Genomic DNA, 15,495 nt, shown 5'->3' with positions numbered 1-15,495 from the left:
GAGACCTATTTAAAATATTGATATTAAAAATGAAGGTCAAGTTCAGTTAGAATTTCTTGATGCTGGGACATCTCCTCGGGTGTAGAAATCCTGCTTTCCCCAATCTTTATTTTCACCAAGAATTAGAAAATAATAGCAGTCTGTTTTCTCTCCACATTTGCCTAATCTTGAACATTTCCACAGTTAATAGGACAAAGAAGACTGAAGCTTACACTCTAGAGCAGGAGCAAACAAATCACGATTGGCATTTCTAAGTTGAGGACTGCTAGACATCAGATTTAAGTCAGTTGTAATTTACTTCTGTATCTCAGTACATTCTACTTTTTTTTTTCCTTAATAGTGATAGCTGAAAATATGTGGGACCCCTTTTCTACAACACAGACTTCAAGGATGGTTGGAATTACTCTAAAATTAATAAATGGATATCCTTCAGTAGTGAATGCAGAAAACAAAAATACGCAGGTAATTTAATTATTATCTATGAAAGGTTTTTTATATTTTTAAAAATTTATTATTTTATTTTCCCCTCTCCCTTTGAAAATGAGCAAGAGTTAAGAGGCTGAGTGGTTTATATCCTGAGCCAACGAGAAAATCTCATTCTCCCACTTGAGGCATCTGGTCCTTTATAGCCCGAAATATACAAAATTTGAGATAGTAGTCTTTAGTTTTAAAATATCTATTGGAAAGAATGATATAATTAGTCTGGATAGCCTCTCATTTGTACTGTTTTCACCCTTGTCACCACCCCACCCCCATTCTCAGTTGGACTGAAGAGCTATATTTTTTTGGGGAAAAGAAAAACTACTGGAATGGGATAATTGATAATTTAAACATTTAAATAGCATGTAAAATGACTAGGTATTGTTTTATAACTCGTTTCCAAACTTCAGATTGCTGCTGCCCCCACTGAACATTCTTACGAGTTCTTTAGACATGGGAAAATACTCTTATCATTTTACCATTGTTTATTTTCACTGACCTCATTTTGAGAAGAACCACATTATAGGTCTGATCTTAAATCTTTATATCGTAGATTAAGGGCTTGGAAGATTTCTAAGTGGCTTTTATTGCTTGGTAATTGAGGGGTAAACTAAGAGTAAGTAGTAAATATTAAAGACCTTAGGACCATCAGTGGGGAAAGTAAAAAATTTGAGATGCTGTTCACTCAAAATTGAAAACTCAATTATAACTATGATTTGGAATACGGCTTATTTTTACTTCCTAAAATTTAACTTTTATCATAACCTTTATTAAAATGCATGATCTATTTTTAACTCTTTAGGTGTACCTAAAAGCACTTCTATTGAGAATGAGGAGAACTTTGGATGATGATGTATTCATGCCATTGTATCCCAAAAAGTAAGTAACTCCTAAGAATCTTAAAGATGATAATATTTTACATTATCTTTCAGAGAAGGTTTCTTAAATTCTGGAAAACTAAGCATAGCTTGAAATACAAACTTTATCTAAGTAGTGTGTAAACCTGTAGTCCAAAGAGAGTGGCTCAGTGGGGAAATTGCCCCTTTAAGTAGAATAATACAAATAGTGCTCCCTTAGTATCTCAGAATAAATCATTATTACCTTTTTTTTTTAAGTATAGTTTTTTGGGGATTTTTTTTTTTTAAATAAATAATTTATTTATTGGTTGCGTTGGGTCTTCATTGCTGCACATGGGCTTTCTCTAGCTGTGGCGAGCAGGAACTATTCATTGTAGTGGACAGGCTCCTCATTGTGGTGGCTTCTCTTGTTACGGAGCACGGGCTTTAGGCATGCAGGCATCAGTAGTTGTGACACACGGGCTCAATAGTTGTGGCTCACGGGCTCTAGAGCACAGGCTCAATAGTTGTGGCGCACGGGCTTAATTGCTCTGCGGCATGTGGGATCTTCCTGGAGCAGGGATCAAACCCATCCCCTGCGTTGGCAGGAGGATTCTTAACCACTGCGCCACCAGGGAAGTCATGCCATTACCTTTTAAAATTACTCGTATTATCTTCTGGAATACAGTTGTTTGAAAATTTGAAAAATTAGTTACTTCTTTTCTTCACCTCTTTTACTTACAGAAATCTTCTAGGAATCAGATTGCACTTAACAGCTTTTGATCATGATGTGTTTTTCTTTTTTTCTTAGTGTCTTGGAAAATAAAAATTCTGGGCCTTACTTGTTTTTTCAACGACAGTTTTGGTCTTCAGTTAAGGTACATGTCCGCAGGCTATCTAAAAGACTGCAGATTTGACTTTCATACAAACTATTTTTATTCCAAAAGTTTATTCAGGTATTGATGTTTCCAGAGGAGAAAATGTATTCTGAGTTCCATTAAGGTCCAAATTAGCCAACAAAATGCCTTACTAAACTGCTGTTAATTTATTCAGCGAATAGAGTACCAGGTACTCTTCTAAGTTGGGGGAATATAGTGCTGAATAAGATAGAAGTAGAGCCTTCATGGCATTTACAACCCAGCACAATTGACAGTAGTGAATAAGTGATCTCAGGTGTGATGAATTTTGAAAAGAGAAATTGAGAGTTGTATGGGAGCACATGACAACGGGCACGGATACCTGATGGCTGAGTCACAGAAGATTCTCTTCCACCCCGAGGAAGTGATGTTTAGGTTATTAGTGGCCCTGAGGTAAGGGAGAGCTGGTATACTAAGGCCAGGATGGCTAGAGTTAGGGAAGAGATGAGCAGTTCAGATGATATGGGAGCTATAATTTACATGTAACCACTCCCTAAATCAAGATGTATAACACTTCCATCATTTCCCCCAAATTCCCCACGCCCCTTTGTAGTATAGGATTTGTAGTTAATTTTTATATAGGGCATGAGGCCTGGAATGAAGTTCATTTGTCCCATCACAGTTTGTTGAAAAGACTATCCTTTTTAAAATTAAATTGCTGTTGTACCTCTGTTGAAAATCAGTTGCTCTTATATGGGTCATGGAAGGGTTTTTAGTAGGGAAGTGACATGAAAAAAATTGCCATTTTTAAGATATTCTGGCTGCTGTGTGCAGATAATGGATTGAAGTAGGTAAAGATAGTAATGATGAAGATGGAAATTAGTACTTCTCTTACATATTTACTGTGTGCCAAGCACTGTACCACACCCTTCATATAGATCATCTTGTCAGGTTCTCACAGCAGCCCTATGAGCTTGACTACTGACGGGACTGTGAGGCACAGAATAACCTGCGCAGGCACGTTCCTTTGTTAGGTGGTAGAGATGGGAGCCTGACCGAGGCCAGTCTAACTCTTGAGCAGCTCTTCTCAGCTGGGGCTCTGTGGAAGAATTAATACCTGATGCCCTGAGGCCTCCATCGTGTCTATAGAATGGTACTAGCTTGTACTACCCTTGGGAATATTAAGTAAGGAGTCACTCAAGTCATTTTCTGTAGGTTTTAGTTCTCTCACAGAACCCTGCTGGAGAAAAACTCTACCAGGGCTGCTGCTCGTAGTCATTGAGTAACTGCAGGGTCTGCAAAGAGATGTTGACAGCTTCAATTAGGGGCATGGCAGCGGGGACTGAGAGAAAGGTGCAGGGTGGGTGGAGGTGGGGCTAGACCGCTTGAGGGAGAGAGGTCAAGAATGACATGCAGGCTCTGGCCTGATTGACTGGTTGGATAGTGTTGCCATTTCCTAAAATGGGAAATACTAGGAACTTAGAAATTTTTATGGTGGAATGGGCGGTGGCTTCCATTTTATATATATTGAGTTTAAGTAGCTTCCAGTGTCCAGGTTCATGAAGTCTGGTGAACATGCAGTGTGGTAATCAGAGAGAAAATTGCCATCTTTTCGCAGCGTCATAGTACTGATTTAGGCATGATTTTCAAGGGAAGACTTTTATCTAAGAATCATCACTTGCTCTCCAGTACTTTCTGTTACAGTGGAAAATGTTCTGTATCTGTACTGTCCACTATAGTAACCGCTGGCTCCATGTGGCTATTTAAATTTTAGTTAATCTCAGTTATTCTAGGAAATATTCAGACCCTTCAAAACTTCTTATTAGTGCTTTGGCAAGACATGGTCCAGAGTATTTCATAAAGTGTTTTACTGTGTAAGTAATTTACTTTGTACTTAATTGCTTTACATTGCCTCTCAATTTTTTTTTTTCCTTCTCAAAAAACCAAACTTAAGTAACAGAGATTGGATTTGTGGTTGCCACAGGTGGGGAGTTGTGGGGGGATGGGGAGATTGGGTAAAGGGGATGGAAAGGTATGAACTTCCAGTTTTAAGATAAAATAAGTTCTGGGGATGTAATGTACAACATGATGACTATAATTAACGATAGTGTGTTGTGTATTTGAAAGTTGCTAAGAGAATAGAAAAAGGATTTGTAACTGAGGGGAAGAATGTTAAAGAAACTTATGGTGATTATTTCACAATATATATTTAAATCATTACCTTGTATGCCTTAAACTTATGCAGTGTTACATGTCAATTATATCTCAGTAAAACTGGGGGAAAATAATTTTTTTCTTCTTTCTAGCTCTTAGGGAATTTTCTTCAATGGTATGGCATTTTCTCAAACAAAACTCTTCAGGAATTATCAATAGACGGTTTATTAAACAGATACATTCTCATGGCTTTTCAGAATTCAGAATATGGAGATGACAGCATCAAAAAAGCCCAAAATGTGAGTTAAATGACACATACTGTAGTTTTTAAAGCATGTAAGTTAAGATGAATTAAGTTTTCTTTGTTTGAAGAGATTTGAGAATTTTCTGAAAACACCTTTGATTATTGAACTTGGTGTAATGTTGGCAGTCAGCTTGCCTCCCAGGTAGTTCCAAATCCCCTTAGCATTTTTTACATAAAACTTTGTACTGTTATATATGTGTATATTTATCCTTCTATCCATCTGTCTATATCAATATTTACTTTTGTAGGTACTAATAAAAGTTTTAATTAGGGGATAACTTTTTAACAGTTGAGTGGATACTATTTTAAGTATTACTAAAGAAATGGTCTCTTGTTTAAGAAATAATTTTAGTTTTTTTTTTTTTTTTTACTTTATATACATGAGTTACACAGTTTTGATAATTGTTTAAGCTGTTTTTTAAACAATCACATGATTAAAGATTTGCAAGTACAGTACAGTTCTTTGACTTAAACCATGTCAAGAGTAATTATCTGACATGATACTCCCTCACCCTCAGATATTTTTGTCTATTTCCTATAAAACATGAATTTTCTTTTTTTTTAATTTTATTTATTTATTTATTTATTGGCTGTGTTGGGTCTTTGTTGCTGTACACAGGCTTTGTCTAGTTGCAGCGAGCAGTGGCTACTCTTTGTTGTGGTGAGCGGGCTCCTCATTGCCGTGGCTTCTCTTGCTGTGGAGCACGGGCTCTAAGCATGTGGGCTTCAGTAGTTGTGGCTCACGGGCTCTAAAGCACAGGCTCAATAGTTGTGGTACACGGGCTTAGTTGCTCCACGGCATGTGAGATTTTCCCGGAGCAGGGATCGAACCCGTGTCCCCTGCATTGGCAGGCAGATTCTTAACCACTACGCCACCTAGGAAGTCCCAAACGGTTTTTCTTGTACATGGTTATAATATGACCAACATCAGGATATTATCATTTGTGTATTACTGTCACCTAATCCTTAGGCCCGTTTTCACATTTTATCAGCTGTCTCAATAATATCCAAATAAATAGGCAAAAGAAATTCCTGGATCATCCTTTGCATTTAGTTGTCATATCTCTTTAGTCTTCTTTAATCTGGAAGAGTGCTTCATTCCTTGGCCTTCATACCTTGACAGTTTTGAAGATGGTAGGCCAATTATTTTGTAGAATGTCCCTCAGTTTGGGTTTGTCTGATATTCTCTCATGATTAGATTTGGATTTTTCATCTTTGGCAGGAATTGTCCTAGACTTCATTAGTGGGAGTCCCTTCAAGTTGACTTCTGTGGCCTTGTGACATGTCCTCTAATTTGGGGGGAGCACAGCCTTGCTTTCTGGCACACGATGTTCCAGGCTGATCTTGTACTTGCTTGGCCCAGCTCTGAAATCAGTTGTTTCTCAAAGCATCCCTAGACTCTTGGATGGGGAGCCTTCTCTACCCACTGGCTGCTTTCTCCCAGGTGGGAACCAGCCTCCCCTTGCTCAGGTTTTGGTACCACATGCCAGGTCGCCACCATGCCTTGTTCACCCTGCTTATTAGGCTTTTGCCCTAGGCTGCCTCTCCAGTGTGATGCTCTCTTAAATACCCCATTGTGGGCCAGCATGGCTCCCACTGCCATCAAGGAAGCCTGCTGACTGAACTGTTTGGCATGGGGAGGGGCTGCAGTTTGGTGCTTATACTATACATATTTTTTTGTCAAAAGCTGCTGATTAAAGGGCAGTTGAGTCCATTTAGTGCTTTCTGGAAGACTGGAAAATGAAGTATTTGGTTGTCAATTTTATGTCCCTAATTTACTTAAATATTGGCAAAATTTTTTATCTTTTGCTTTGAGTATCTATCTGTTGAAGTTTAAAATTAGTGTATATCCAGGTGTATTTGTATAGTTTATGTAGAATATCAGGTTTAAAAGAATATCCCTTCTAAGTAATTAGTTATATGTAGCTTTTGGTTAGATACATTGTACTCATTACCTAGACTCAGCTTTTAGATGCTTTATTTTTTTTTCCAAAAAATTATGTATTGTCAAAGATAATTATTAGTCATGTATATATAGCAATCCCAATCTCCCAATTCACCCCGCCCCCCCAGCTCCCCCTGCGTTCCCCACTTGGTGTCCATATGTTTGTTCTCTACATCTGTGTCTCTATTTCTGCCTTGCAAACCGGTTGATTTGTACCATTTTTCTATATTCTGCATATATATGTTAATATACGATATTTGTTTTTCTCTTTCTGACTCCACTCTGTATGATATAGTTGCTTTATTTTTGTTTTAACTGTTTTACATCTTTCTTCTTCATAGGTAATCAGTTGTTTCCCCAAGCAGTGGTTCACAAATCTGAAAGGAGAAAGAACTATTTCTCAGTTAGAAAATTTCTGTCGATACCTTGTACACTTAGCAGATACAATTTACAGAAACAGTATCGGATGCTCTGATGTGGAAAAAAGAAATGCAAGGTAACTGTCTGTAATTATTAAATGAAACAGTGATCTAGAGTCTTTAGATGTTAGGTTTAGTATTATTAAAATGTTTTCAGTAGACATGTTTATATTTTACTTTAAATTGTACATTGACTTAGTATTGATAAACCTACTAAAAAATACATTATGTTTTCATTTTTGCAACTTTTACCTAATCTTTTTTCAATATGTTATTTTTGAAGATGTTGAGGGAAGACTTCTGTTAAGCCCCAGCTGTAAGGGGGATGAATGAATCATTGCTTCCTCTGTCTCTTCCCCTGAAGAACTGGGGAAATCTCAGGATCTTAGAATGCCAGGGATCTTGCTGTTTGGAGGTTCATTTTACAGATAGAAACCCTTGAAAAGCTAGCCGCTGAAACCCAAAGTATATTGAGAGTTATGTCCCAGTTTGGGGATGCTTGTGCTCTCTATTGAGTTTTTCTGTATCCACATCATGGACTAAGTCATCACTCATGATTTATGTTGAGCAGTTTATACATATTTTTATCAAGGATTTCAAGGAAGGAATGAATACACAAACCATTATCCACTTTTTGGTACATTGTTTGGGATGTTCATGTAATTTGGGGATAGATCGCTAGCATAAAAAGTAATAGTAATAATAACGACTGGTGCCATTTGGAAGAATTTTTATTTCGGGGGTTTTGTTTCTGTTTTATTTTAGTTTTTGGCTTGCGGGATCTTAGTTCCCCAACCAGGGATTGAATCCAGGCCCACGGCAGTGAAAACACAGTCCTACCACTGGACCACCAGGGAGTTCCCAAAGAAGAATTTTATTTTTAAAAGTTTCATTTCATATATTCTTCTCATGTCAGAGTTTCATTTTCATTTTGGTTACACCATTAGTCATACCCTTATAACAAAATCTTTTTCTTTTCCCTGTTCCCCTCCCGTGAAAAAGAACCTTATTTTCTTGAGAGAAAATTTGCTGTCTTTTATAATCAAATTAAAAGCAAAGTAGATAGTAAATAAATACTTCAGTGGTAAAACATCTTTGTGGCAGGTGATTTTGGGTTTTTGTGTGTTTCTTTGGTTTTGTTTTGTTTTTGTTTTTTGGCCGCACTGTGTGGCTTGTAGGACTTTTAGTTCCCTGACCACCATCCCAGGCCCTTGGCAGTGAGAGCTTGGAGTCCTAACTACTGGACCACCAGGGAATTCCCTGGTTTATATTTTTATTTCATCCTTAATGTGTCATTTTGGTGTTGGTTGTTATTTATTGGCACTAATATTTATTCTTAATGTGTTTTTTTACTAGGTAAATCCTATTCACTTCACTTTTTTTAAACTTTGATTTGATTTATAAATCAAAGTTTTGTTTGGGAGTAAATATCAACAAACAGTATTTACTTTTCTATAGAAAATAATTTTTGCAGCTATTTAAGCACCTGCTGTGTCCAATGCACATAAAGCAGGGTCCACGTGGATCACAAAATCTTACAAATTATAATTCTTCCCTAAAAGGTGCTTACTACAATTTTGTAGAGAGGAGACAACTCATAATGTCCATTGTGTGTTGTTTCTCACAAGTGGTTCAAAGTAGTTCCTGGACCAGCAGCAGCATCACCTGGGAGCTTTGTTAGAAATGCAGATTCTCAGGCCCCACCCCAGACCTACTGAACAGAATTCTGAAGGTGGGGTCTGGTGATTTGTATTTCAGCCCTCCTCCAGGTACTTCTGATGTATGCTAAAATTTGAGAATTACTGAGAATGACTTCTAGCTGGGTGATAAAGGAAGCCAGGTTATACCAAATTAGTGGATTTTGGAGAAGTGGAAATTACTCTGACTCTTGATGGATCGGTAGTGAATACCCACAAATGTAATTTTTGTTCCAAGTATATTCTAGAAGAGCTAGGATTCTGGCTTGGGAAGGAATGGGAGGCAGGGCTCTGAAGTTGTTAGGCAATAGATTGTTTTCTTTCCTTTCTAGGTATTAATGAAAATCATGGATCTGAGATTTTGGGGTGTTTTTAGTTTTGAAAATGGGTCCTCTGTTTGTGGGCATTTAAACAAAAGACAAGTTTTTAATATGGATAATATTTTTTTTACATGCTGTAACCTGCTTATCTCTGTTTCCTTTTTTCTCTTTTAGGGAAAACATAAAACAGATAGTAAAACTCCTTGCAAGTGTTCGAGCTCTGGATCACGCTATGTCTGTTGCAAGTGACCACAATGTAAAAGAATTTAAGTCTTTGATTGAAGGAAAATAGATCTATGAGACTGAAGAAAAGCCTATTTGCCCTAATACCATTCCCAATGTAAAAATTTTGTATATATGTAAAGTTTCTTAAACTGTAAAATATTGACTGGTTTTAATACAAAGAACATTATTAATATTCAATACTGTGTCCTTAAATGCGATTTCTTCGGAATGAAAGGAATTCAGATTATTTCGAGGCAATCTATGAATGGTTTCCTTACTTCCTGTCATACTTTGTTTACAGAAGTATTTTATATGGTCATTTAAATTAACCCTCTCAGTTAATTGTCCTCTGTAAACGATGTGTGCAGTGTATATTGTATAATTATGCATATATATATATATTTATACTACCATGGCGTTACTTTCACACTGGAAATTTGTGGTGTTTTTCTACAGAGTAAGCCTTTTAACAGAAAAATATTCAGTAGCAAATTGTCTTAGGGAAACTGCTACACTGTTGCAACAAAAGGGCTGGCAAGTGACTAAGTATTCATCACCTTTTGGTTAGCAGTTGCTATCACTGTAGCTGTGCTGCCTTAAAATTAAGTTGAGTGTGGACTTAGTCCTCGGAGAATGGTGAGCTTTCCTTCCTTGAATTAGCATTATAGTCAACTGTACATTTAATGTGAGCTCTAAATAATATATGCAACATAGGTTTTTGAAAAGAACATAGAAGTTTCATTTTTGGAAATAATAGACCCACAACCTAATGCATGGTTTGGGGCTGACTATCCGTCTCATTCATGATTTTACTCCCTGACCAGCTTAAAAAAATACGTGCATTTGAATTTTAGTAATCTAGCATCATGTTTAAAATCCCACATATGTGAGTTATATATGCAATAAAGAACACGCCTTGCTGATTAGCCACACCCAAGCAGTTTAATATCCATGGTCTTCTATAATGTTTATACCATGTTGTAAATATTCAGAGAACTTGTTTTAAAGTTTATGCTTTCTGATTCTGTGATTTTCAAGAGGAACTTTTTGGAAATTAAGGACTATTGTTTGATAATTATGTATGTAATTAAGCTTTAGCCAAGCATTAAATTAATTTTTAACTAGAACCTTTGTTGTATTTGGTTGGCAACTAGTTTTAGTTAGAGCGTTTCCAGTAACTAATACAGTGAGGCTATTAGCATGTGTACCCTTGGTCGAGTCAAATAATATTTAGAGTAGTGTCATGCACTCGAACTGCTCTGTCGATTTTATCTTTATTGTAGGAACATTGCTTATCCCTACAGATTCGTTCTAGATGAATTTTTTACTATAACTCAGTGGTCTACTAAAATAGAATTAAAATAGAACATTTATTCTCAACTTGTGGACTAAAACATGTAAACATGTATATATATATATAATAGAAATAATAGACCCACAACCTAATGCATGGTTTTGGGCTGACCTGTCTCATTCATGATTTTATTCCCTGAACATATATATATGTGACATGCACATCATTTGTGCCTTAAATTTGTGTTTCCAAACCCATTGGACTGATTACTTTCCTATACCTGCTTTTAAGGACTCTTGAAGTAAACTCAGATTTTTCATCCTGTGAAATCCATCAGGCTGTTTTACCTTCAGGAATGAGTTTGAACACCACACTAGGCCCTTGATATAAGGTGAATTTAGCATAAAACAAGTAGTTCTCATATCGCAACCATAAGTATTTTATTCCTGAAATAGCTAAAGGACATTCTTTCTTAGGAAGGAAATTGTCAAACGATAAATTCAGAGGGTGACATTTTAATAAAGCTGAGATTTTGTCTTTTCATTTTTTTTCTTTTGGCACAGTCTTCAAAAATACTTCCAAAATAGATGAGGAAGGTTTTTAAAAAGGTGAGTTATTTTATTGAGACAATATAAACCATAGCCATAAAGACCAATAACTACTATTGTACCAGATGATGCTGGTGACCCGTATCCTTATTGATGCCATGGTGTCCAGCAAACTCCTGCAGCTCTGCCTGAGGGCTTTCTCTTGGCCTGTGCTACAGGCTGGAGTGTCCACCACCTAATGTCCCTGGGAGCAACCCTCAGCCAAAGTAAGGAGTGGGGGATAAATCCCCCAGTGTGTTAGTTCAGGTCCTCTAGGGAGCAGTCACTGAGATGGCATTAGATATACAAGAGATTTGGGGGGGGGGGGGGATGACAAATGAGAGGCAAAGGAGAAGGGAGGGGGAGGAGGCTGGGAAAGCCTTAGAGCTGAGAGGTCCTGAGGCGGGTGTGACCTCTGAAGGAGAGAAGGAAAGAATTAAAGAAGGTGTCAGACATCAGTGCAGTTCTAAGAAAGTTTCAGCAAGGCTGATGCAGTCCTCAATACAGAGTCATGATTCTGAGGCGTTTCATGTCTCCAGGAACTGGCCAGCGTTTGTATCCCCATCATGCTCAGAAATTGGTGGAGCGTTTCTTGGGGAGCATGGCATGTACAACCAGATTCTCCTTGTTGAAGATCTAAGAGGCACAATTTCACATCTACCACACCAGCTTCCTAATCTCATAGGAAAACGGGTATGTTTGACATTATCTCCCAGAGGGCTTCAGTCTATTTGAACCATAGGTGTCTGCAGGGTAACCTCATAACCCAGAACTGGCCAAGAATTTCACAAGTCTTAAAGCAAGTACCTTCCTCATGAGAATATACTAAGATGTAAAGTTCCCTAATTGTTTTAACTTTTTTTTTTTGTTCTGATTTCTTTGTGATTTCCATTTTGACCCGTTGGTGGTTTTGTTTTGTTTTGTTTCTTTTTTGCTGCATTGGGTCTTCGTTGCTGCACACAGACTTTCTCTAGTTGTGGCAAGGGGGGGCTACTCTTCGTTGCAGTGCATGGGCTTCTCATTGTGGTGGCTTCTCATGTTGCGGAGCCTGGGCTGTAGGCACTTGGGCTTCAGTAGTTGCAGTATACAGGGTCAGTAGTTGTGCCTCATGGGCTTAGTTGCTCTGTGGCATGTGGCATCTTCCGGGACCAGGGATTGAACCTGTGTCCCCTGCATTGGCAGGCAGATTCTTAACCACTGTGCCACCAGGGAAGTCCCCCTAATTGTTTTAAAGACAGGTTTACTGAGGTATGATTTATAAACTGTAAAGTTTACCCTCTATAAACATGTATAGTTCAGTGAGTGTAGATAAATGTCTAATTCTGTTTTAAATGCTAATTTCCCTTGAAATTATGAAATGCTCCTACAATGACTTCTCATTTCTAACATTGTAATATCCATATAGCAAAGGGAGTGTTGCCATTCCCTGATTATGACAACACTTTGGTCTCTTGTTTCAAGTAAATGAAAATGAGAACAAGTAAACTGTCTATGGGTGTTAGATTCACAGCTGCTAAGAGTGACTGCAGGTTGCCCAGCAAAGGCAGACAGGCGAAAAATTGTTGTATGCAGTTGGTATAAATAGGTGGTATTGTCTGGCCCCTGGCCTGCTTCTGGACCTCTGGGTCCCGATAATTTGTGCTGACTTTTCCTCCCAGCCCTGTCAGCCCTAACTCTAGCAGAGGCTCAGAGGGTAGAATCATCCAGTACAATGAGAGCGCCTAGCGCCTAGCACAGCATTTCTCAGAATGTATACTGTGTTCCACCAGTTCACAGGCTCTTACTTTAAAAGATCTCTAGGAAAATGAAACTTAAATATAAGACATGACCCCATAAAACTCCTAGAAGAGAACATAGGCAAAACATTCTCTGATATAAATCGTACCAATGTTTTCTGAGGTCAATCTCCCAAGTCAATAGAAATAAAAGCAAAAATAAACAAATGGGACCTAATCAAACTTACAAGTTTTTGTATAGCAGAGGAAACCTTAAAACGAGAAGACAACCTACAAATCGGGAGAAAATATTTGCAAATGATGTAACTGACAAGGGCTTAATTTCCAAAATATACAAACAGCTCATAGAACTCAACAACAACAAAAAACAAACAACCCAACTGAAAAATGGACAGACCTAAATGGACATTTCTCCAAAGAAGACATACAAGTGGCCAACAGGCACACGAATAGATGCTTAACATCGCTAATTATTAGAGAAATGCAAATCAAAACTACAATGAGGTGCCACCTCACACTGGTCAGAATGGCCATCGTTAAAAAAATCTACACATAACAAATTCTGGAGAAGGTGTGCAGGCAAGGGAACCCATCTACACTGTTGGTGGGAATGTAAATTGGTGCAGTCACTATGGAGAACAGTATGGAGGTTCCTCAAAAAACTAAAAATAGAGTTGACATATGATCCAGCCATCCCACTCTTGGGCATATATCTGGACAAAACTATCATTCAAAAAGATACATGCTCCCCAATGTTCATAGCAGTGAAGTCAGGAAGAGAAAGACAAACACCATGTGATATCACTTATACGTGGAGTCTAAAATACAACACAAACAAACTTATCTATGAAACAGAAACAGAGTCACAGACAGAGAACCACAGACCTGTGGTTGCCAAGGTTGGCGGGTGGGGTGGATTAGAAGTTTGAGATTAGCAAATGTAAACTATCATACATAGAATGGATCAACAGCAAGGTCCTACTCTATACCACAGGGAACTATACCCCGTATCCTGTGATAAACCATAATGGAAAAAACATGAAAAAAAAATATGTGTATAACTGAATTACTTTGTTGCACAGCAGAAATTAACACAACGTAACTCAACTATACTGCAATAAAATAAATTTTAAGAAGTATCTTTAGGAAAATGTACCTTATACTCTGTGCTTGATAATTCAAAATACATGGTAAATGATAAAAAGTTTGACAAATCCTGTAGAAACCATTTTAAGCTACTTTACAAAATCACTTTGACCATGAAAGCTTACCTTTTACATGTACCTTCAGATGTTGAAATTCCAGACGTGCCCGCTGTTAAGGGACCAAGAGCCAAGTTGAAGAGTGAACATCCTACAGCTCTGATCTCAGAAAGGCCAAGCTCTGTTATGGCTCTCATTCTTTGATTTCCACAAAAATCCTTGTGTGTCGTTAAAACAAAGCACTTGAGCTCTCTTGACTTGGTCTCTTTTTCTAAATGAAAACTATTTTTGTCACATACAAGTTCGCTGTTTGCTCCAGTTGCACTTTCCTTAACTCTGGAATGTGTGTGCGATTTTTCAGTCTTTGAAGTTTTATTCTTACAATGATTCTCCTCTCAAACTTACTATATTTTCAACTGACAAAATTTCTATTTTTCCAATTTAAAAACTTATGCTTCATTAAATACTGTGAACTTACTCAAAGCAAATAACTAATGCTATTTGTAACCTACTGTTCTGTTGCCTCTCAGGACCATCTTTTTCTCCTTAACAAGGAGGCATCCCTGCCTATATAATAGATCACTGCAGATCCTGATATGAAGGTTAGCTCTAGTTTGTGTAACCTGAAAAGAAGCTATTAAAGATAACTGAATCAGGCTGTTAACATTCCCCAAATTTACAAAATCCTTTCTAGTATTTTTGATAAGGACATCCAGGAAAAGTAGGCCCTACTACTAATTTACATGGTGAATCTGTCAAAATTCATAGCCTTGTAACATATGGTATATTTTTTGTCATTGGGATAATCATTTCTAAATTAATAAATCCCATCATTTACTGGGTACATAAGTGTTTTTGACCTCAAGAAATGGCAAATACATGTTTCAATCTGATACAGGGAATTGTCCATAGGAGAAATAATTTGGTCAAAACCCAACATTTAAAAATCATGGTGTGACTTCCCTGGTGGTGCAGTGGTTAAGAACCCACCTGCCAATGCAGGGCATGTGGGTTCAATCCCTGGTCTGGGAAAATCCCACATGCCGAGGAGCAACTAAGCCCTTGTGCCACAACTACTGAGACTGCCTGCTGCAACTAATGAAGCCTGTGCACCTAGAGCCCATGCTCTGCAACAGGAGAAGATGTGTGTGTGTGTGTGTGTGTGTGTATACACCAAAAAAAAAAAAAAAAATCATGTTTTTTTTGTTTTTTTGGCATGCAGGATCTTAGTTCCCCGACCAGGGCTGACCAGGGATCGAACTGTGCTCCCTGCAGTGTTAGCATAGAGTCTTAACCACTGGACTGCCAGGGAAGTCCCTAAAAATCATGGTGTTTGCCTTTAATTCATCGAAGCTATTGGAGCTGTTATCTGAAACACCTATCGGACTGTTTTACTGATTGTCTGTGGCTGCTGTAACAAATTATCACAAACTGGGTAG

General features: G+C 37.7%; 1 protein-coding gene across 1 annotated transcript in view; it reads left to right on the top strand.

The window, feature by feature from the left end:
- PAXBP1 (PAX3 and PAX7 binding protein 1) overlaps positions 1-9,435 on the top strand; it is a 30,909-nt gene extending 21,474 nt beyond the window's left edge. The window contains exons 13-18 of the mRNA XM_057696963.1: positions 341-462; positions 1,283-1,359; positions 2,128-2,194; positions 4,480-4,626; positions 6,918-7,072; positions 9,187-9,435. Of these exons, the coding sequence (XP_057552946.1) occupies positions 341-462; positions 1,283-1,359; positions 2,128-2,194; positions 4,480-4,626; positions 6,918-7,072; positions 9,187-9,304 (686 nt within the window). The 3' untranslated portion in view covers positions 9,305-9,435. The remainder of the gene's footprint in view (positions 1-340; positions 463-1,282; positions 1,360-2,127; positions 2,195-4,479; positions 4,627-6,917; positions 7,073-9,186) is intronic.
- Positions 9,436-15,495: the final 6,060 nt, after the last annotated feature.

Source organism: Hippopotamus amphibius, chromosome 10 (genome assembly GCF_030028045.1).
Source record: "Hippopotamus amphibius kiboko isolate mHipAmp2 chromosome 10, mHipAmp2.hap2, whole genome shotgun sequence".
Taxonomy (NCBI): Eukaryota; Metazoa; Chordata; class Mammalia; order Artiodactyla; family Hippopotamidae; genus Hippopotamus; species Hippopotamus amphibius.
Note: the sequence above shows the minus strand (reverse complement) of the source record. Positions and strands in the feature narration are given on the sequence as shown.